The sequence below is a fragment of the Nerophis ophidion genome, linkage group LG01, assembly GCF_033978795.1.
Source record: "Nerophis ophidion isolate RoL-2023_Sa linkage group LG01, RoL_Noph_v1.0, whole genome shotgun sequence".
Classification (NCBI taxonomy): domain Eukaryota; kingdom Metazoa; phylum Chordata; class Actinopteri; order Syngnathiformes; family Syngnathidae; genus Nerophis; species Nerophis ophidion.
Genome location: NC_084611.1, coordinates 49,423,715 through 49,446,778, shown reverse-complemented (window position 1 = coordinate 49,446,778; position 23,064 = coordinate 49,423,715). Strand labels below are relative to the sequence as shown.

Here is a 23,064-nt window from a genome sequence, read left to right as displayed (position 1 = left end):
AGGATGAATAACCGCTTTTTTGAATGCTAGGGGAACAGTGCCCGAGGAAAGTGATAAGTTTATAATATTTAGCACTGATGGACCTAATAATACAAAGAGCTCCTTGATCAGTTTCCCAGGAAGAGGGTCAAGTAAACATGTTGTTTGTTTTATTCCATTTACACGTTGTAACAATTCCTCTAATGTTATTTCCTCAAAACGAGAGAAACTATTTTGGAGGGCAGTATCCGCCGGTTATACAATCGTGTCAGTGTTAATAGAACCCTTTTGTAGCTGGGACGCATTGTCTTTAATCTCCTTTCTAATGACTTCAATTTTCTTACTAAAGAATTGCATAAAGTCATCAGCTGAGTGGGTGGAGCTACTGGAAGGAGTCCCTTGTTGGGTTAGCGATGCTACCGTACTAAACAAAAATTTAGGATCGTTTTTATTACGGTGGATGAGATTTGAGTAATAATTAGCTTTAGCTAAGGTAAGCATGCGTTTATAAGTTATTAAACCATCACTCCATGCTTGATGGTGCACCTCAAGTTTAGTCGTGCGCCATTTGCGTTCCAGCTTTCTGCATAATAATTTCTGAGCTCTAGTTTCTTCTGTAAACCACGGGGTGCGCTTTTTTGGAGCCTTTTTTAACTTTAGCGGTGCTATGTTGTCAATGGTTTCGCGCAGGGCGTCGTTAAAATTGTTAGTGAGGTTATCAATAGAGCCCACATATTTTGGGAATGGTGCCATTACCGAGGGCAGTAGGTCAGCAAGAGTTGTCGTTGTGGCCGTATTAATGTTGCGGCTGCTATAGCAGTTATTATTATTATTAGTTTGACGAACATGCGTCTGAACCTCGAATTTTATAAGGTAATGATCGGACAATACTTTAGTATACGGGAGTATCGTAACTTTGGAAGCGGTGATACCCCTGACAAGCACTAGGTCTATCGTATTACCGTTGCGATGCGTGGGTTCATTTATTATTTGTGTGAGACCACAGCTATCAATTATAGTCTGGAGCGCTACGCACGGTGGGTCCGATGGGGTATTCATATGGATATTAAAGTCCCCCATTATGATTATATTATCGGCGTGTGTCACTAGATCAGCAACGAACTCTGAGAATTCATTGATAAAGTCCGAATAGGGCCCTGGGGCGCGGTAGATAACAGCCAGGTGTAGAGGCAGCGGTGTGACAGACCTCATAGTAAGCACCTCAAACGATTTATATTTATTATTTATGTTAGGACTAAGGTTAAAGTTTTCGTTGTATATTAGTGCGACCCCCCCACCCCTTTTAAGCGGACGGGCAATATGCGCATGTGTAAAGTTAGGAGGACATGCCTCATTTAGCGCAAAAAAGTCATTTGGTTTAAGCCAGGTTTCACTGAGACCGATGACGTTAAGATTGTTGTCTCTGATGATATCATTAACTAACAACGTTTTGGGAGACAATGATCTTATGTTTAAAAAGACTATATTATAGGTAGTGGGCTGTTTTAGGGAATTGTTGATCAAATTATCCGTAGTAGCAATATTAATAATGTTGTGTTTATTATGCCCAGTGCATTCAGTATAATTACGACCATATCTAGGAATTGATACGACGGGAATGTTCCGATTGTTTGATTGTTGCTTTGATAAACTGCACGCATCATAATTAGCCACCTCAGTAACAGGGATTTTTCGATTGTTTGTTTGATGCTTTGATAAACTGCACGCATCATAGTTAGCCACCTCAGTAACGGGGATTTTCCGATTGTTTGTTTGTTGCTTTGATAAACTGTACGCATCATAGTTAGCCACCTCGGTAAAACACATGTCCAACTCTGAAACACTCAAAGCAGAAAAAACTTGTTCTAATTTAACAGACTCCTTACCCAGACCAGTAGTCTCGCATCTTTCATCTAAATCCGTCTTCAGGATGGAGGGAAGTGGTGTTCTGTGGGGATTAGCCTTCTGCTTTGTTTTTAGCCCCGCTCGGCATCCGCGTTTCCGATCACACCGCTGGCGTCTGCTCCGTAGACGGTCCCCGCTGCTACTAGACTCCCCTGCTTCACAGGCCGCTGGATGTAGCCGCCGACGTATTCCCATGCTAGTTAGCATGTTTAGCACGCCCGCGTCTATCAGTCCAAAACGGCCCGATATGTCCATATCCAGAAGTGTCTGGCGGTCGTACGTGATCACGGAGTGACCACGATGCGAGCCAGCCATGAAGTCTGCAGAACTGTCCGGCATTTCCGCCAAATGTTCCATCTTTATCAAGAGCACCGCAGTGTCGCAGCCCGTCCGGGCGCCGCCATCTTGCTCTTCTATATATATATATATGTATATATATATGTATATATATATGTACACATATATATATAAATATATATATATATGTATATCTATATATGTATGTATATATATATATATATATATATATATATATTTTTTTTTTTTTTTTTTTTTATACAACACCCTAGTGGGTGTGACAATTATTGGTACTTTAACTTTTAACTTCAATCATAGAGCGTTACTTCCTCCTTGTGTCTGTGTCGTCAACTCCATCCTAGAAACTTAACAGGTAGTTGGGTGTTGTCATATATTTTATATATAATATATAAATATAATGTAACACAATACATCAGTGTATATTTAATATTGTATATAATAATATGTAAATATTACATATACAGTATGTTATATTCTATATTGCTACTATGGTACATTTTTGATCTACTTTATACCTGCATTATCCTTTCCATCTATACCCTTCCCATCCTTTGTAACTGAGCTACTGTGTGGAACAATTCCTTTTGTGGATTATCAAAGTTTGTTTAAGTTTATGTCTATTTGCTATTTGCTCCCAACAGAGAATCGGTTCTCATCGTTTTCTCAAAAGAACCGTTCCGAAGCCTGGATTGGTTGACAAACGTCACATCTCACTTATCCTTCATGAGTCCTTAGAGCAGACGAACACTTGAGGAAGTGCGTTAACCAGAAACAGGAAGTCCACGCTTGTACTTTAAGAGCCATGAGACGTTTGAGGACAGTCAAAAACATGCCGTTCAGACCACATAGGCGTCTTCCTGCTCTGTTGATTTGGATTCTCCAAACGCTCCTTCCTGTTTGCCGTGGAACAGAATCTCCAAGTAAGGACCGACGCCGCCGATGATCTGAGACGTGCAAGTCTTACGTTGTTGTTGTCTTCCTGCAGGAATAACGCTGGGGAACACCGTCTTTGTGGCCTTCACGGGCGAAGATCTCTACCTTCCCTACCAGCTCCACCTGCCAGCTATCCCGGCCAATGACACCTTGACGTGCTTCGACCCTCTTCACAGGGTGATTTTCAGACGCTCCATCGCCAGCGACCACCATGCGCAGATCTTCAGCAGCTCAATGCGGGTGCAGGCGCTGCAGACTTCTGGAGAATATCACTGCCAGTATAACGTGGCCAAAGCTTACTGGTTTATGCGCCTGCGAGGTGAGTACCTAGTGGCCTCTTTTAGCTCCATCTGGGATGTGGAGCAGTTGGTATATTGCCCATTCATTTTCAATGGGGGAGAAATTCCTGGTAATTTCGGGAAATCAGGGAATTTTCCAAACATGTTGGCTTGAATGTCCAGGGTGAGTGGAGTGTGTGGATATTGGAACGGTTGTAATTGGTTGAGAAATGTAGGATATGCCGTAGATTGTATATTTCCTATTCATTGTCAATGGGGAGGAAATTACGGAAAAAACAGGAAATTTGGTAAAGGTAAAACATTGCGTTGAATATATGGGACGAGTAGTGTGGATGGATGGTCGGAATCGGGTTTAAAAATTGCGCATAATTTTGAGAATTTGGGGCATTGTAGAACTATTCATTTGAATGGGAATTTCCTGGAAATGTAGGAATTTTGGGAAAAGCAGAAATCTTTGAAAATATTGATGCAAGCACTGTTGTTCTACAAACCCTGTTTCCATATGATTTGAGAAATTGTGTTAGATGTAAATATAAACGGAGTACAATGATTTAAGCAAATTGTCGAACAGTTTTAGAACAACATTTCTCAACGAGCTATTGCAAGAAATTTAGGGATTTTACCATCTACGGTCCGTAAAATCATCAAAAGGTTCAGAGAATCTGGAGAAATCACTGCACGTAAGCGATTATATTACAGACCTTTGAGCCCTCAGGTGGTACTGCAAAGCCAAACCCATTTATCGACAGCACCCAGAAACGCCGCCGGCTTTGCTGGGCCCGAGCTCATCTAAGATGGACTAATGCAAAGTGGAAAAGTGTCCTGTGGTCTGACGAGTCCACATTTCAAATTATATTTGGAAACTGTGGATGTGGTGTCCTCCAGAACAAAGAGGAAAATAACCATCCGGATTTTTATAGGCGCAAAGTTCAAAAGCCAGCATCTGTGATGGTATGGGGGTGTATTAGTGCCCAAGGCATGGGTAACTTACACATCTGTGAAGGCACCATTAATGCTGAAAGGTCCAACCAGGTTTTGGAGCAACATATGTTGTCATCCAAGCAAGGTTATCATGGACGCCCCTGCTTATTTCAGCAAAACAATGCCAAGCCACGTGTTACAGCGTGGCTTCGTAGTAAAAGAGTGCGGGTACTTTCCTGGCCTGCCTGAAGTCCAGACCTGTCCCCCATCGAAAATGTGTGGCGCATTTTGGAGCGTAAAATACGACAGCGGAGACCCCGGACTGTTGAACGACTGAAGCTCTACATAAAACAAGAATGGGAAAGAATTCCACATTCAAAGCTTCAACAATTAGGTTCCTCAGTTCCCAAACGTTTATTGAGTGTTGTTAAAAGAAAAGGTGATGTAACACAGTGGTGAACATGCCCTTTCCCAACTACTTTGGCACCTGTTGCAGCCATGAAATTCTAAGTTAATTATTATTTGCAAAAAAAAAAAATAAAGTTTATGAGTTTTAACATCAAATATATTGTCTTTGTAGTGTATTCAATTGAATATGGGTTGAAAAGGATTTGAAAATCATTGTATTCCGTTTGTATTTACATCCAACACAATTTTCCAACTCATATGGAAACGGGGTTTGTAGATGATATGAATGGGTTGGTGTTGGAATTTTTGGAATCGTTTGCCAAATCTTGACATAGTAACAGTTTGAATTGAGAATGGGTATTTTGTAATCCCTGGAATTTCTGGAAAACTGGGAATTTCTATATATGGGAAGACTAGTGTGGGTGGATGGTTGAAAGGTCAGAAGTGTGTTTAAAAAGGGCACGACATTTAGAGAATTGGGGGCATTATAAAACTATGACTAGGTGCATTCATTTGAATCAGAATTTTCTGGAAATGTGGGAATTTGGGGAAAACCAGAAATCTTTGAAAATATTGATACAAGCACTGTTGTCCCAGATGATATGAATGGGTTGGTGTAGGAATTTTTTGGAATCGGCTGCAAAATGTTGACGTAGTAACAGTTTGAATTAAGAATGGGTATTCTGGAATTTCTGGAAAACCGGGAACTTGAACAAAAACAGAAGAGCATTTGTTGTCCCAACTAAGAGGAATGTTTTGAAGGTGGAATGGTCAAAAACGATTGAAAAATGTGGACTGTGAAAAGTTTCCAGGAAAATGTGAAAAGAGGGCTTTAGAAAGACAGGAATTCCTGGAATTTTTGGGAATTTCAAGTTTTTGATACCAAATGGTAGTTTGAAGGTCCAGGGTGAGTGGTGTGGTGGTGGTGGATGGTGGACTGGTTCGAATCGGTTAAGAAACGTGGGATATGGAGAGGCATGAATATTGCCCATTCATTTTCAATGAGGGGAATTTCCTGGTAATTCCGGGTAGTCAGGGAATGTTTTAAACATGGTGGCTTGAATGTCCAGGGTGAGTGGAGTGTGTGGATGCTGGAAGGGTTCTAATCGGTTGAGAAAGGTGGGATATGCACTAGATTGTATATTTCCTATTCATTGTCAATCGGTAGGAAATTACGGAAAAAAGCGGGAAATTTGGGAAAGGTAAAACATGTTTTGCGTTGGATATATGAGAAGAGTAGCGTGAGTGACTGGTCGGAATCGGGTATTAAAATGGCGCACAATTTTGAGAATTTGGGGCATTGTAGAACTATGACTACGTCCATTCATTTGAATGGGAATTTCCTGGAAATGTGGGAATTTTTATGGGAAAACCAGAAATCTTTGAAAATGTTGCTATCGATGATATGAATGGTTTGGTGTTGGAATTTTTGGAATCGGTTGCAAAATGGAATTTCTGGAAAACCGGGAATTTGGACAGAAAAAAAAAGAGCATTTGTTGTCCCAACTAAGAGGAATGTTTTGAAGGTGGAATGGTCAAAAACGGTTGAAAAATGTGGACTGTTACAAGTTTCCAGGAAGAGGTGAAAATAGGGCTTTTGAAAAACAGGAATTCCTGGATTTTTTAAAAAGTCCAAGTAGTTTGAAGGTCCAGGGTGAGTGGAGTGTGTGGATAGTGGACCGGTTCAAACTGGTTGAGAAATGTGGGATATGCAGAGGTTTGTATATTGCCCATTCATTTTCAATGAGGGGAAATTCCTGGTAATTTCGGGTAATCCGGAAATTTTCCAAACCGGGAAAGGTGGTGGCTTGATCCGAACATTTTGATACGGGAACGGTTCCGATCGGCGGCGGAATAATAATACATGGATGATTTTTGGGCCCTGCGATGAGGTGGCGACTTGTCCAGGGTGTACCCTGCCTTCCGCCCGATTGTAGCTGAGATAGGCGCCAGCGCCCCCCGCGACCCCGAAAGGGAATAAGCGGTAGAAAATGGATGGATGGATGGATGGATGATTTTTGGTGCAGAACCTTATATGGGTGAATGTTTGTACATTCAAACAATAATAATAATAATAATAATAATTATGATAATAAATAGTAAATAGATGATTTTTGGTGTAGAATCTTTTATGTATGAATGTTTGGACATTGAAATAATAATAATAATAATAATAAATCATCATAATAATAATAATATTAAATCGATTATTTTCGGTGTACAATCTTATATGTGTGAATGTTTGGACACTTAAAAATAATAATAATTATTATAATAGTAATTATAATGATAATAATAATAATAATAATAAATAGATTATTTTTGGTGTAAAATCTTAAATCTGTGAATAATTGGACATTCACACAATAATAGTAACAATAATATTAATAATAACAATAATAATAATACATAGATTATTGTTTTGGCGTGAATTTTATGTGTGAATTCTTGGACATTCACACAATAATAATGATAACAATAATAACAATATTAATAATAATAATAATAATAATAATACAAATGATAATGATAAATAAATGATTTTTGGTTTCGAACCGTATATGTGTGAATATTTGGACATTCAAACAATAATAATAATAATAATAATAATAATAATAATAATAACAACAAATAATAGATTTTTGGTTTAGAATATTATATGTGTTGAATGTCTGGACATTCAAACAATAATAATAATAATAATAAATCGATTATTTTCAGTGTAGAATCTTATGTGTGAATGTTTGGACATTCATTCAATAATAAAATAACAACAATAATAATAACAACAATAATAATAATGATAAAAATAATAAATATATTATTTTGGTGTAAAATCTTTTATATGTTAATGATTGGACATTCACAAAATAATAGTAAGAATAATAATAACAATAATAAAATAATAATAATAATAATAATAAATAGATGATTTTTGGTGTCGAACCGTATATGTGTGTATATCCATCCATCCATCCATCCATCCATCATCTTCCGCTTATCCGAGGTCGGGTCTCGGGGGCAACAGCCTAAGCAGGGAAACCCAGACTTCCCTCTCCCCAGCCACTTCGTCTAGCTCTTCCCGGGGGATCCTGAGGCGTTCCCAGGCCAGCCGGGAGACATAGTCTTCCCAACGTGTCCTGGGTCTTCCCCGTGGCCTCCTACCGGTTGGACGTGCCCGAAACACCTCCCTAGGGAGGCGTTCGGGTGGCATCCTGACCAGATGCCCGAACCACCTCATCTGGCTCCTCTCGATGCGAAGGAGCAGCGCCTTTACTTTGAGTTCCTCCCGGATGGCAGGGCTTCTCACCCTATCTCTAAGGGAGAGCCCCGCCACACGGCGGAGGAAACTCATTTCGGCCGCTTGTACCCGTGATCTTATCCTTTCGGTCATGACCCAACGCTCATGACCATAGGTGAGGATGGGAACGTAGATCGACCGGTAAATTGAGAGCTTTGCCTTCCGGCTCAGCTCCTTCTTCACCACAACGGATCGGTACAACGTCCGCATTACTGAAGACGCCGCACCGATCCGCTTGTCGATCTCACGATCCACTCTTCCCTCACTCATGAACAAGACTCCTAGGTACTTGAACTCCTCCACTTGGGGCAGGGTCTCCTCCCAACCCGGAGATGGCATTCCACCCTTTTCCGGGCGAGAACCATGGACTCGGACTTGGAGGTGCTGATTCTCATTCCGGTCGCTTCACACTCGGCTGCGAACCGATCCAGCGAGAGCTGAAGATCCCGGTCAGATGAAGCCATCAGGACCACATCATCTGCAAAGAGCAGAGACCTAATCCTGCGGTTACCAAACCGGAACCCCTCAACGCCTTGACTGCGCCTAGAAATAATGTCCACAAAAGATGAATGAATATTTGGACATTCAAACAATAATAATAATAATAATAACAAATAGGAGATTTTTGGTCTTGAATCTTATATGTGTGAATGTTTGGACATTCAAACAATAATAATAATAATAATAATAATAATAATAATAAATCGATTATTTTTAGTGTAGAATCTTATGTGTGAATGTTTGGACATTCGCACAATAATAAAATAACAATAATAATAATAACAACAATAATAATAATGATAATAATAATAAATAGATTATTTTTGGTGTAAAATCTTATATGTGTGAATGCTTGGACATTCACAAAAAAATTATGATTACAATAATAATAATAACAATAATAATAATAATAATATAATAATAATACAAATAATAAAAAATAGATGATTTTGGTGTCGAACCGTATATGTGTGAATACGTTGACATTCAAATAATAATAATAATAATGATAATAATAATAACAAATAGATGATTTTTGGTCTAGAATCTTATATGTGTGAATGTTTGGACATTCAAATAATAATAATAATAATAAATCGATTATTTTCAGTGTAGAAACTAATGTGTGAATGTTTGGACATTCACACAATAATAAAATAACAATAATAACAATAACAACAATAATAATAATGATAATTATAATAAATAGATTATTTTTGGTGTAAAATCTTATATGTGTGGATGCTTGGACATTCACAAAATAATAATGATAACAATAATAACAATAATAACAATAATAATAATAATAATAATAATAATAATAATAATAAAATGATAATACAAATAATAATAAATAGAGGATATTGGTGTCGAACCGTATATGTGTGAATATGTTGACATTCAAATAATAATAATAAAAAATAGAGGATTTTTGGACTAGAATCTTATATGTGTGAATGTTTGGACATTCAAACAATGATAATAATAACAATATTAATAATAATAATAATAATAAATCGATTATTTTCAGTGTAGAAACTAATGTGTGAATGTTTGGACATTCACACAATAATAAAATAACAGTAATAATCATAACAACAATAATAAAAATTATAATAATAATAAATAGATTATTTTTGGTGTAAAATCTTATATGTGTTAATGATTGGATTTTCACACAATAATAGTAATAACAATAATAATCATCATAATAATACATAGATTATTGTTTTGGCGTGAATCTTATGTGTGAATGCTTGGACATTCACACAATAATGATAATAATAATAATAATTATTATTATAATAATGAATACATTTTCTTTTTGGGGTGTAGGATCTTATATGTTTGAATGTTTGGACATTCACACAATAATAATAATAATAATAATAATGAATACATTATTTTGGTGTAGAATCCTATGAAGAGATGATTGGACATTCACACATCCATCTGGACTGTTTAGTGACAGGTGTACCTAATGGTGTGACATTTGAAGGTGTTCATTTTATGCACTCCCTTTTCAAGACTTCCCGGATCGTTGAATCAGACGACAACCGTTGTACATTTTAACCTCAACAATCGTTCCGCCAGCGACACAACATTCACCCTGGAATGGAACTTCATTGTACTTCAAAAGTACCACGACGTGAAAAGTCTGACTTCTTCACAGCAGTGTCCATTCAGCCACTTGCTGCGAAGACATGTTGTCATTTGTGAAGGCAGAACTCCAACTGTCATGTCCTCATGATTTCAACTCCACAAAAATGAAACGAGCCAGATTTCAAAAGTAATTGGTCACTTCTGTGACCTTTAAAGAGGAACTGCTCCTTTTTTGTAATATTGCCTCTCTTTCACAATCCTTATGTACGACAAGAACACATGTTTTTCTTTTTTTGTGCATTCTAACTGGTAAAATACAACTAGTAAGAGGTGGCCAACAAAGTATGAAGCCCTCTAAAAACATCTAAATAACGGCAACAATACTCCATTTACATGTCGTGACCTGAATATTAACAAGCATTAGTCATATTGTTATTATAAGTGCTAACATAGACTGTCAACTTTGACATTCAACTTAGACCCGGAGATGGCGAGACAGACACAAAAAGACACTCGTTTGCGACACTTTTTTCTTCTACCTGCGTGAGGATTGTGACAAATTTATCATCGAAACAGGGAACACAAGTCTAGTGCTGAAAGATATAAACATCCCGCCAGTTGGCATCCCAGTGAGAGCAGACGTCGTACAGTATGTGATTGTTTTATTTGTCAGTAATTTGTGTTTCTTGTTTAGCACTTAGCAATATTGCTACTTGCTGGGCCCGCTCATCATTTAACGTCTAAAACTTACCGATCATCCGCCTTATATTCGGGATGCAAATAGAAGTTTGTGGATCAAAGTATTATTTTTTGTCTTTTATCAAGTCCGCCATTATTCCTGATCTTGTTGTTGTTGTTGAAGGGTAAGGTAACGTGATGCATCTGTAACATTCAAAATAATCAACATATGTAAATATTACATGTTATTATGAATGTTACTACATGACTTATATACTTACATCATGTATATATTACATGTTATTATGAATGTTACTACATGACATATATACTTACATCATGTATATATTACATGTTATTATAAATATTATTACATTACATATATACTGACATCATGTACATATTACATGTTATTATGTATGGTACTAGATACTACATATATACTTACATCATGTATGTATTACATGTTATTATGAATGTTACTACATGACATATATACTTACATCATGTATTTATTACATGTTATTATGAATGCTACTACATGACATATATACTTACATCATGTATTTATTACATGTTATTATGAATGTTACTAGATACTACATATATACTTACATCATGTATATGTTATATGTTATTATGAATCTTACTACATGACATATATACTTACATCATGTATATATTACATGTTATTATGAATGTTACTACATGACATATATAATTACATCATGTATATATTACATTAGAAGCGGTATAGTACTACATAAGATTAATTAGTATACGCTCCGCAAGGAAAAATTATAATCAGTTTGAGAGCCAGGACGGACAACTGTAGCAGACAAACTATTGGAATGCGTTTGCTTGATCCTCGATCCTTATCTACAATTCGGCAACCCCTGCATTGGCCTAGGCAGGGTCATGCAGCAAACCCCCCAGTGCGACCACTGCAGCGAAAGACTCAACCTCAGATAAGCAGAAAAAGATGGATGAATGTACTGAAAACTACATATGTTTTACTTTTTAGTGCAATGACAGTGAAGTTGATCAAAAATAAATGAAAACTAAGAAGCAACGTTTGAGAGTTTGGACTGATGACTCGTTTTTCTTCCAGATGAAGGTTACAAGGATGTGCTCACAGTGGACTACACGGACTTTGTAACCGTGGGCTTCTTCAGCGTGGTGTTGCTGCTCCTCAGTGTGGTCGGCTCGGTGTATGTCTTCAGAGGAACTTGGGTAAGGCCGCTCGCCTGCAAGCCGGTTATCAGGCCGGGTGTGGCAATGTGACCAAGCTGCAGTCGTTTGACACTTTTAACAACAACCCAACTTACGGAAAGTCACTTGATGGATAGCGTGTACAAATGTTACAATCGTGAACGAATCGAGTATTTTAAAACGGCTCTTTTAAGCGATTCACAGTTGTGAGCTATTTGTTTTTTTATGCACATGCAGATAGAATTTTAGCAAATAACCACTTGACTGGCAACTGGACTACAAAATTTGTTTAATCCGTCTTGTCCAGCCAATCAGATAAATTGTTGAATGCTTCTCTTGTTGTCTTATTTGACTTTATTCAATGTTTAGCAAGTATTTTACATAACAAAACCCGTTTTTATTTTAAGTAATATAGAAATTGATCAGATCTGTTTATATATTTTATGGAGGAATGTAGTTCATCATAGAACTGGCACCCAATGTTATTAAAAAAGTTTTGATTTTCAATGGTGGATTAATTCTTAATTGAATGGTGGATTAATTCTTAATTGAATCGTTTGCACCCCCAAAAATCGAATCATGTGGTTCCCAAAGATTTCCCAGCACTATTTATATATATATATATATATATATATATATATATATATATATATATATATATATATATATATATATACACATATGACGGCCTGGCACAGTGGAAGAGTGGCCGTGCGCAACCCCAGAATCCCTGGTTCAATCCCCACCTAGTACCAACCTCGTCACGTCCGTTGTGTCCTGAGCAAGACACTTCACCCTTGCTCCTGATGGGTGCTGGTTAGCGCCTTGCATAGCAGCTCCCTCCATCAGTGTGTGAATGTGTGTGTGAATGGGTAAATGTGGAAGTAGTGTCAAAGCGCTTTGAGTACCTTGAAGGTAAAAAAGCGCTATAGAAGTACAACCCATTTATTTATTTATTTATTTATATATATATATGTATATATATATATATAGTCGTAATGATTTGTGCAGTCCTTTGAGACATTTGTGATTTGGGGCTATATAAATAAATATTGATTGATTGATTGATTGATTGATTGATATATATATATATATATATATATATATATATATATATATATATATACAGTGGGGCAAAAAAGTATTTAGTCAGCCCCACTATATATATATACATATACACACACGTATATATATGTATATACATATACACACACGTATATATATGTATATACATATATACACATGTGTATCTATATATGTATACATTTATATATACATGTGTATATATACGTATAAAAATTTGTATATGTATATACATATATATGTATATACATATTTATACATGTGTATACATATGTATGCGTAAATATGTATATACATATATATATATATATATATATATATATATATATATATATATATATATATATATATATATATATATATATATATATATATATATATATATATATAAACACACACATACATGTGTCGCGGGGGGCGCTGGAGCCAATTTATATATATGTATACAATATACACATTCATCCATCCATCCGTCCATCCATCCATTTTCTAGCGCTTATTCCCTTTGGGGTCGCGGGGGGCGCTGGTGCCTAGCTCAGCTACGATCGGGTGGATGTGTATGTATCAATCAATCAATCAATGTTTACTTATATAGCCCTAAATCACTAGTGTCTCAAAGGGCTGCACAAACCACTACGACATCCTCGGTAGGCCCACATAAGGGCAAGGAAAACTCACACCCAGTGGGACATCGGTGACAATAATGACCCAGTGGGACGTCGGTGACAATGATGACTATGAGAACCTTGGAGAGGAGGAAAGCAATGGATGTCGAGCGGGTCTAACATGATACTGTGAAAGTTCAATCCATAATGGATCCAGCACAGTCGCGAGAGTCCAGTCCAAAGCGGATCCAACACAGCAGCGAGAGTCCCGTTCACAGCGGAGCCAGCAGGAAACCATCCCAAGCGGGATGTATATGTGTACATTTGTATGATGTATATGTATATGATGTATATGTATACATTTATATGCTTTTATGTATATATACATATAAAAATGTCTATATGTATGTATAGACATTTATACATATACGTATATATGTATTGACATATGTATATATATATATATATATTTATATATACCTATTTATGTATATATGTATTTACAGATGTATATATATATATATGTTATATATATATATATATTTATATATAGCTATTTATGTATATATGTATTTACATATGTATATATATAGTATATATATATATATGTTATATATATATATATATTTATATATATACATATATATATATACATATATATATATATATATATATATATGTATATATATATATATATATAATTGTTCAATTTATTTCTGATTATTTGATTAACTTTTTTAGTTCATTTTCAATATATGTATAAGTAGTTCTAGTGTAAACACATCCTATTGTGAGTTCACATTTCCTTTACGTTCTAATTCTTTATCAAAGTTGTATTTGTACTTTTTCCATACGTACATTTTTCTCCCAATTATTTATTGTGTTTTTTCCCCCTCTATTTTTAAAATGCTCTTTTGGAACAAAGTTTTTTTAGGTGAGGGGGAAATGTAAAACAGTGACGTCACTTTCAAAGCATTGTGATATGGCTTTATGGATTATTTACAACAACAACAACAACAGTTATAGCCAATATTTCAAATGACAGACATTCCTACCAAAGAACTAAAACTTTGTAGTAACAAGACAGTTTTTTAAGAGAGAGCCATGAATCACATCTCTATTATTGCACTAGGAGTCAGCTGTTGTCTTTATTTGTTCCTCTCCCTTGAAAATGTAGAAGACAAAAGTCCCTGAGTGTGGCAATCAAAGCCCAGGCGGAAAGCAGAAGAAAGAAGTGGGAGTGGCAGAGACGCCTGAGGATGACAACACGGATGCAAATATAACTTCTTCCACGTCCCTCTATGCTGTAAGTAAGTCCTGACCACCACCATGGGTGTGACCACCGTCATGTCATCCTGGCTCTCACTGGGCTCTCTCAGACCCTGGAGCCACGAGCTGGGTCTGTCTACGACGTGCTCAACGTGGACTCCAAGGACAGGAAACCTGCGCTCAAGCCAAAGACGGGCCAGAAACTGGTGGGTCTGTGGCACACTCCTGCATGTGTGACCACCAACCCTGAAATGTATGTCCTTCTCTTCTCTTCCATCAACCCTGAAATGTATGTCCTTCTCTTCTGTTCAGATGGCACAAAGCCCACAAGCGCAGGACCAAGGCGTGTTCGAGTCCGTCTACGAGAACTTCTGATCCTGGAACCTCACCACTCCACTCGGGTTGTCATCGCAGCCCATGAAACACGTTCCAAATTTACATTTGACTTTGTGCATAAGTGCATTTTTAATTCATCTACAATGCAGGCACAATCACAATAGCCAATACAAGAGGTGTCCAAAGGGCTGCCCGGGGGCCATTTGTGACACGCAGATTATTTTTTTTAACATTCTGAAAACATTATTACAGGAAAAACGGTGAACTGAAACAAGAAAAAGTTGCAATGTTGACTCAGGTAACACAAAGCTTCTTTAAAACTGTTATTGCTCAAACAATAATAATGAATCAAAATCAATGAGTTTATAAATTATTGAGCTCCTATTATTTCACATCAAATCATCTATTTTGAAATATTTTGGGGGGAAATTTAGCATATTTTGTGTTTTTGCCAAATAAAAAAACTTAAGTTTTCTTTGACAAAAGGGCATAAAACAAAAAAAGGGGAAAAAATGATAATGGACAAATAGATCAGAAGTTGATCTTGAGATTTAAGCATTGAAAAATATGTGAGCTTTTTCTTTTAACAATTTTACAAAACTTTCGAATCCCTGAGAATTTTAGTGGGATTTAAAAAAACATAAAAAATTATATTATTTAAAAAAAATAAATTAATTAAAGTCAACGTTGTTATGTATTATTGGCCTATTCAAGGCTCCAATGTCTGTTTTTCCATTGAAAACAAAGTTTTCTCCGACAAAAGCATCATAAGATAAACAAACAAAAAACTTATAAATCATACTCAACGGGTAGATCTGAGGTTGATCAAAAAAATGTATGACCAATTTTTACCACTTTTATGATTGGAGCCCATTTTAATTCCTCAAATTTTTGGTGGGGTTATTTTCTTTGAAACTGTTATTGCTCAAAAAATAATGATGAATCCAAATTAATGTGGTTAAAGATTATTGAGCTAGTCAAAGCTCCAATTTATTTCACATCAAATGTTCTATTTTGAAATATTTTTGGGGAAAATATTGCATATTTTGTGTGTTTGCCATATACAAAAAATAAGTTTTATTTGACAAAGGGACATATACCCAAAAAAAAAAAAAAAAAGAGGCAAAAACACTGATAATGGACAAATAGATCAGAAGTTGATCTCCAGATTTAAGCGTTGAAAAATGTGTGAGCTTTTTCGTTTCAAAATTTTACAAGTCTTTCGGATCCCTAGTAATTTTTTTTTTTTTACATTATTTAAACAAAAATAATAATAAAATAAAGTCAACGTTATTATGGATTATTCAAGGCTCCAATTATTTCACATCAAATGTTGTATTTTGAAATATTGTTGGGGAAAATATTGCATATTTTGTGTTTTTGCCATATACAAAAACTAAGTTTTATTTGACAAACGGGCATAAAACAAAAAAACAAGAAAAAGGGGAAAAAAGTGACAGTACAAAGAAAAAAGTGTGTGTGATTTTCATTATTGGCCTATTCAAGGCTCCAATGTGTGTTTGCCATTAAAAACAAAGTTTTCTACGACTAAAACATCATAAAATAAACAAACAAAAAACATATAAAACATACTGAGGTTGATCAAAAAAATTGATGACCAATTTTTACCACTTTCACGATTGGAGCCCCTTTTAGATCCTCAAACTTTTGGTGGGATTTTTTTCTTTGAAACTGTTATTGCTCAAAAAATAATAATGAATCAAAATCAATATGGTTATAAATTATTGAGCTAGTCAAAGCTCTAATTATTTCACATCAAATGTTCTATTTTGAAATATTGTTGGGGAAAATATTGCATATTTTGTGTTTTTGCCATATACAAAAACTAAGTTTTATTTGACAAAAGGGCATAAAACAAAAAATCAAAACAAGGGGAAAAAAGTGATAGTACAAAGAAAAAAATGTGTGTGATTTTTCTTTTAGTAATTTTACGAGTTTTTTTGGATCCCTGATATTTTTAGTGGGACTTTTTGGTTTTTTACATTATTTAAAAAATAACAATAATAATGAATTAAAGTCAACGTTGTTATGTATCATTGGCTTATTCAAGGCTCCAATTATGTCGCATCAAATATTACACTTTTAACATTTCTTGGGGGCAAATATTACATTTCCGGGACTAAACTTGAGTGGTGGGGTCCTAAGGTTTTAAAAAGAAAATGTCCGCCAAACATGAATATACATCCATGCAATAAAGTCAAACACAAATAAGGAAACAAGAGAAGTATCCCAAACTTTTATTTTGTGAAGTAAGTCTGTACGATCATCAACTATGCACTTTGTCTGAGTGGCGGGACAGGACCAAAAAATAATAATAATAATAAAAAACGCAATAAAAATAATAATTAACACAAGAAAAATTAATAAAAAAATTTTTATACATATATATATATATATATATATATATATATATATTGTATTTATTTTAAATTATTTGATTCTTGATTTTTAATACATGTAAGTAGTTAAAAAAATAAATAAAAAAATAAATACATATATACACTCACACGCACACACAAACACACACACACACACAGACATGCATTTATATATATATATATATATATATATATATATATATATATATACATATATATATATATATATATATATATATATATATATATTATATATATATATATATATATACGTGTTGGTGTGTGTGTGTGTACATATATATATATATATATATATATATATATATATATATTTATTTATTTTTTTGTTTGTTTTGTTTTGTCCTGTCCAGCCACTCAGGCAAAGTACATTTTAATGATTGTACAGATTTACTTTACAAAAGTTTAGTCCCGGGAACCCAGAGGGGTCTCAGTCATAACATTTTTTTAAATAAGTCAAATATTATTTAAAAAATTTTTTTCAACGTTCAAATCTCTGGATCTATCTGTTGATATTAAGGTATTATTTTTTTTTACTGCATGGCCTTTTTGTTAAGGAAAAAACCCTGTTTTATGGCAAAACACAAAATATGCAATATCCCTTCCCCCAAAAAACCTTTTCTAAATGGAATGTTTGATGTGAATTATTTGGAGACTGAAATAGGTCAATAATTAGTAACAACATTGATGATTGTGATCCATTTTCAACTTGTGAATAATGACAGTTTAAAAAATAAAATCCCACTATATCTTGTATTGGTTTTTAAAATGAAAAATATCCAAATGGCCCCTGCATGCTTTGATTTTTACAAGTTTAAACCCCCCTGACCTATACAGTACTGTTCAATAAAGAAATATGAAGCCAACATAATGTTACAAAAACAGTGTAATATGTTACATTGAATTTAAAGAGGTGAGATCTACAATTGAATGTAAATATACTTGGAATAAAGCTAGACAATACTGTAAATAAAAGTGCTTACCCTTTTATGACGTATACTCTCTTAGCCAATGAGATTTCAAGAGCTGTATTTCAGTAGCCAATCGCAACGCAGCTCTCAGCTCCACGTCCGGGTTGTTGTTGTCCGTGTTGACGTCCGTCCATCATGGCTGCGGAGGGCGACTTCTTGGCGAGATACCGCGCAGTGTCCAATAAGCTTAAAAAGTAAGCTTTTGGTTTTATGCTGTGTATTTAAATACAACTCATTATATGTGCATTATTGCTGTGTTTTACGCTGAATGTGCTTAGCGGTGCTACTGCTCGTCAGAGACCTAAAGCTAAAGCTCGCTTGACATCGATCATATTAGGACAGCTAGTAGCATGTAGCTTGTTGTTAAATCAATTAATATGTTTGTCTTTTGTCGCAGACTTTTTGCATGAGTGCATTTTAAATGCATCTACAATGCAGGCACAATTACAATAGCCCAGGGGTCACCAACGCGGTGCCCGCGGGCACCAGGTCGCCCGTAAGGACCAGATGAGTTGCCCGCTGGCCTGTTCTAAAAATAGCTCAAATAGGGAGCACTTACCAGTGAGCTGCCTCTATTTTTTACATTTTATTTATTTACTAGCAAGCTGCTCTCGCTTTGCTCATCATTTTTAATTCCAAAAGAGACAAAACTCAAATAAAATTTGAAAATCCAAGAAAATATTTTAAAGACTTGGTCTTCACTTGTTTAAATAAATTCATTTATTTTTTTACTTTGCTTCTTATAACTCTCAGAAAGACAATTTTAGAGAAAAAATACAACCTTAATAATTATTTTAGGATTTTTAAACGCATATACCTTTTTACCTTTTAAATTCCTTCCTCTTCTTTCCTGACAATTTAAATCAATGTTCAATTTTTTTTTTTTATTGTAAAGAATAATAAATACATTTTCATTTAATTTTTGATTTTAGCTTCTGTTTTTTCGACAATGAATATTTGTGAAATATTTCATCAAACTTATGATTAAAATAAAAAAACAAAATTCTGGCAAATCCACAAAATCTGTAAAATCAAATTTATATCTTATTTCAAAGTCTTATGAATTTCTTTTCAAATTTTTGTTCTGGAAAATCTAGAAGAAATAATGATTTGTCTTTGTTAGAAATATACCTTGGTCCAATTTGTTATATATTCTAACAAAGTGCAGATTGGATTTTAACCTATTTAAAACATGTCATCAAATTTTTTAAATTAATCTTAATCAGGAAAAATGACTAATGATGTTCCATACATTATTATTATTTTATTTTTATTTTTTTTCCAAAATTGATTCGAATTAGCTGGTTTTTCTCTTCTTTCTTTCGGTTGAATTTTGAATTTAAAGAGTCGAAATTTAAGATAAACTATTTTTCAAAATTGAATTTTATTATTTTTTTTTGTTTTCTCCTCTTTTAAACTGTTCAAATAAGTGTTTTTTTCATCATTTATTCCCTACAAAAAACCTTCCGTAAAAGGAAAGTAATTCATAATTTGTTTAAAAATGTTAGTGGCTAGCTAGTTAAAATGGGATATTGTGATTTCACAAGACTGTCTTGGAAGTGATCATTTGAAAATGTTCAATTTGAAAAATGTGCACTTAGAGAAAATATAAAAATAAAGTGTTGCATATTGATTTTTATCTGTTTCTATATATATTTATTGTGGGAAATAATTGAGATGATCACTGTTTCCACAAAGATAGATATCATTAACAAAGAGTTAAAAGTAAATTGAGAAAATTGGCTATTCCTGGCAATTTATTTAAGTGTGTATCAAACTGCTAGCCCTTCGCATTAATCAGCACCCAAGAAGTAGCTCTTGGTTTCAAAAAGGTTGGTGACCCCTGCAATAGCCTATACCAGAGGTGGCCAAAGGGCTCCCCGGGGGACATTTGTGGCCCGCAGCTCATGTTTTTAATAGCATTTTGTAAACACAAAACGTCACATTTTATCTGACAAAACATGTATAAAGATAAAACCTTCTGGCGGAAAGTTCCATGATCAGATGAAACAAAAATGGAGCTGTTTGGCCACAATACCCAGCATTATGTTGGGAGGAGAAAAGGTGAGGCTATTAATCCCAGGAACACCACCCTACCGTCAAGCATGATGGTGGTAATATTATGCTAAGGGCCTGTTTTGCTGCCAATAGAACTGGTGCTTTACAGAGATTAAATGGGACAATGAAAAAGGAGGATAACCTTCAAATTCTTCAGGACAAGCTTAACTTATCAGCCCAGAGGTTGGGTCTTGAGCGCAGTTGGGTGTTCCAACCGGACAATGACCCCGAACACACATCAAAAGTGGTAAAGGAATGACTAAATCAGGCTACAATTAGGGTTTTGGAATGGCCTTCCCAAAGTCCTGACTTAAACCTTGAAAGTAATGTTTTTTTTTTTTGTTTTTTTTTTTTAACAAGTTGGGCTCTTTTGGACCCCTTAGAATTTTAGTGGAACTTTTTTTTTATGTATTGCTCAAAGATAATGAATCTAAATCAATGTTGTTATGAATCATTGATATATTTAAGACTCCAAATACTTAGCATCAAATATTCTACTTTGAATTATTTTGGAGGAAAATATTGCATATTTTGGTGATTGGCAAGAATGGCCCCCTGGATCTGAACCCGAGTGGTGTTTTGTTTTTGGACTTTTGTGCTCATCACAGTTTGTCCATAACAAACACCATGTTCAAACATAAGGGTGTCTATACGTGCACTTGGCACCAGGACACCCTAGGCCGCGGTTCCATGATCGACTTTGTAGTTGTGTCATCGGATTTGCGGCCTTATGTTTTGGACACTCGGGTGAAGAGAGGGGCGGAGCTTTCTACCGATCACCACATGGTGGTGAGTTGGCCGCGATGGTGGGGGAGGATGCCGGACAGACCTGGCAGGCCCAAATGCATCGTGAGGGTCTGCTGGGAACGTCTGGCAGAGTCTCCTGTCAGAGAAAGTTTCAATTCCCACCTCCGGAAGAACTTTGAACATGTCACGAGGGAGGTGCTGGACATTGAGTCCGAGTGGACCATGTTCCGCACCTCTATTGTCGAGGCGGCTGATCGGAGCTGTGGCCGCAAGGTAGTTGGTGCCTGTCGGGGCGGCAATCCTAAAACCCCTTGGTGGACACCAGCGGAGAGGGATGCCGTCAAGCTGAAGAAGGAGTCCTGTCGGGTCCTTTCGGCTCGTAGGACTCCGGAGGCAGTGGACAGGTACCGACAGGCCAAGCGGTGTGCAGCTTCAGCGGTCGCGGAGGCAAAAACTCGGACATGGGAGGAGTTTGAGGAAGCCATGGAAAACGACTTCCGGACGGCTACGAAGCGATTCTGGACCACCGTCCGCCGCCTCAGGAAGGGGAAGCAGTGCACTATCAAGACCGTGTATGGTGCGGATGGTGTTCTGCTGACCTCAACTGCAGATGTTGTGGATAGGTGGAAGGAATACTTCGAAGACCTCCTCAATCCCACCAACACGTCTTCCTTTGAGGAAGCAGTGCCTGGGGAATCTGTGGTGGACTCTCCTATTTCTGGGGCTGAGGTGGCTGAGGTAGTTAAAAAGCTCCTCGGTGGCAAGGCCCCAGGGGTGGATGAGATCCGCCCGGAGTTCCTTAAGGCTCTGGATGCTGTGGGGCTGTCTTGGTTGACAAGACTCTGCAGCACAGTGTGGACATCGGGGGCGGTACCTCTGGATTGGCAGACCGGGGTGGTGGTTCCTCTCTTTAAGAAGGGGGACTGGAGGGTGTGTTCCAACTATCGTGGGATCACATTCCTCAGCCTTCCCGGTAAGGTTTATTCAGGTGTACTGGAGAGGAGGCTACGCCGGATAGTCTAACCACGGATTCAGGAGGAACAGTGTGATTTTCGTCTTGGTCGTGGAACTGTATATACTCTCAGCAGGGTTCTTGAGGGTGCATGGGAGTTTGCCCAACCAGTCTACATGTGCTTTGTGGACTTGGGGAAGGCATTCGTCCGTGTCCCTCGGGAATTCCTGTGGGGAGTGCCTAGAGAGTATGGGGTATCGGACTGTCTTATTGTGGCCGTCAGCTCCCTGTACGACCAGTGTCAGAGCTTGGTCCGCATTGCCGGCAGTAAGTCGAACACATTTCCAGTGAGGGTTGGACTCCGCCAATGCTGTCCTTTGTCACCGATTCTGTTCATAACTTTTATGGACAGAATTTCTAGGCGCAGTCAAGGCGTTGAGGGGTTCCGGTTTGGTGGCCGTGGGATTAGGTCTCTGCTTTTTGTAGATGATGTGGTCCTGATTGCTTGTGAAGCCAAGTGTGAAGCGACCGGAATGAGAATCAGCACCTCCAAGTCCGAGTCCATGGTT

At 36.4% G+C, this 23,064-nt stretch overlaps 2 protein-coding genes across 3 annotated transcripts in view; both read left to right on the top strand.

Moving 5' to 3' along the window:
• Positions 1-2,963: 2,963 nt before the first annotated feature.
• Positions 2,964-15,459, top strand: si:ch211-243a20.4 (uncharacterized). The gene is made up of 6 exons (XM_061905954.1): positions 2,964-3,122; positions 3,188-3,454; positions 11,957-12,078; positions 14,923-15,051; positions 15,125-15,220; positions 15,327-15,459. The coding sequence occupies exons 1-6, from the start codon at positions 3,005-3,007 to the stop codon at positions 15,387-15,389; spliced, it is 795 nt and encodes a 264-aa protein (XP_061761938.1). The 5' UTR covers positions 2,964-3,004; the 3' UTR covers positions 15,390-15,459.
• Positions 15,460-15,508: 49 nt separating this feature from the next.
• The window catches only part of f8a (coagulation factor VIII associated), a 33,032-nt gene continuing 25,476 nt past the window's right edge, over positions 15,509-23,064 (top strand). Inside the window, exon 1 of one of the 2 annotated variants that reach the window (XM_061905948.1) lies at positions 15,509-15,648. Coding sequence is in view for 1 of the 2 variants with exons in the window: in XM_061905943.1 (XP_061761927.1) it covers positions 18,874-18,932 (59 nt within the window). In the remaining variant the exon portion in view is untranslated. Of the gene's footprint in view, positions 15,649-18,087; positions 18,933-23,064 lie in introns of those variants that run through there. The other variant, XM_061905943.1, reaches the window with a different exon arrangement.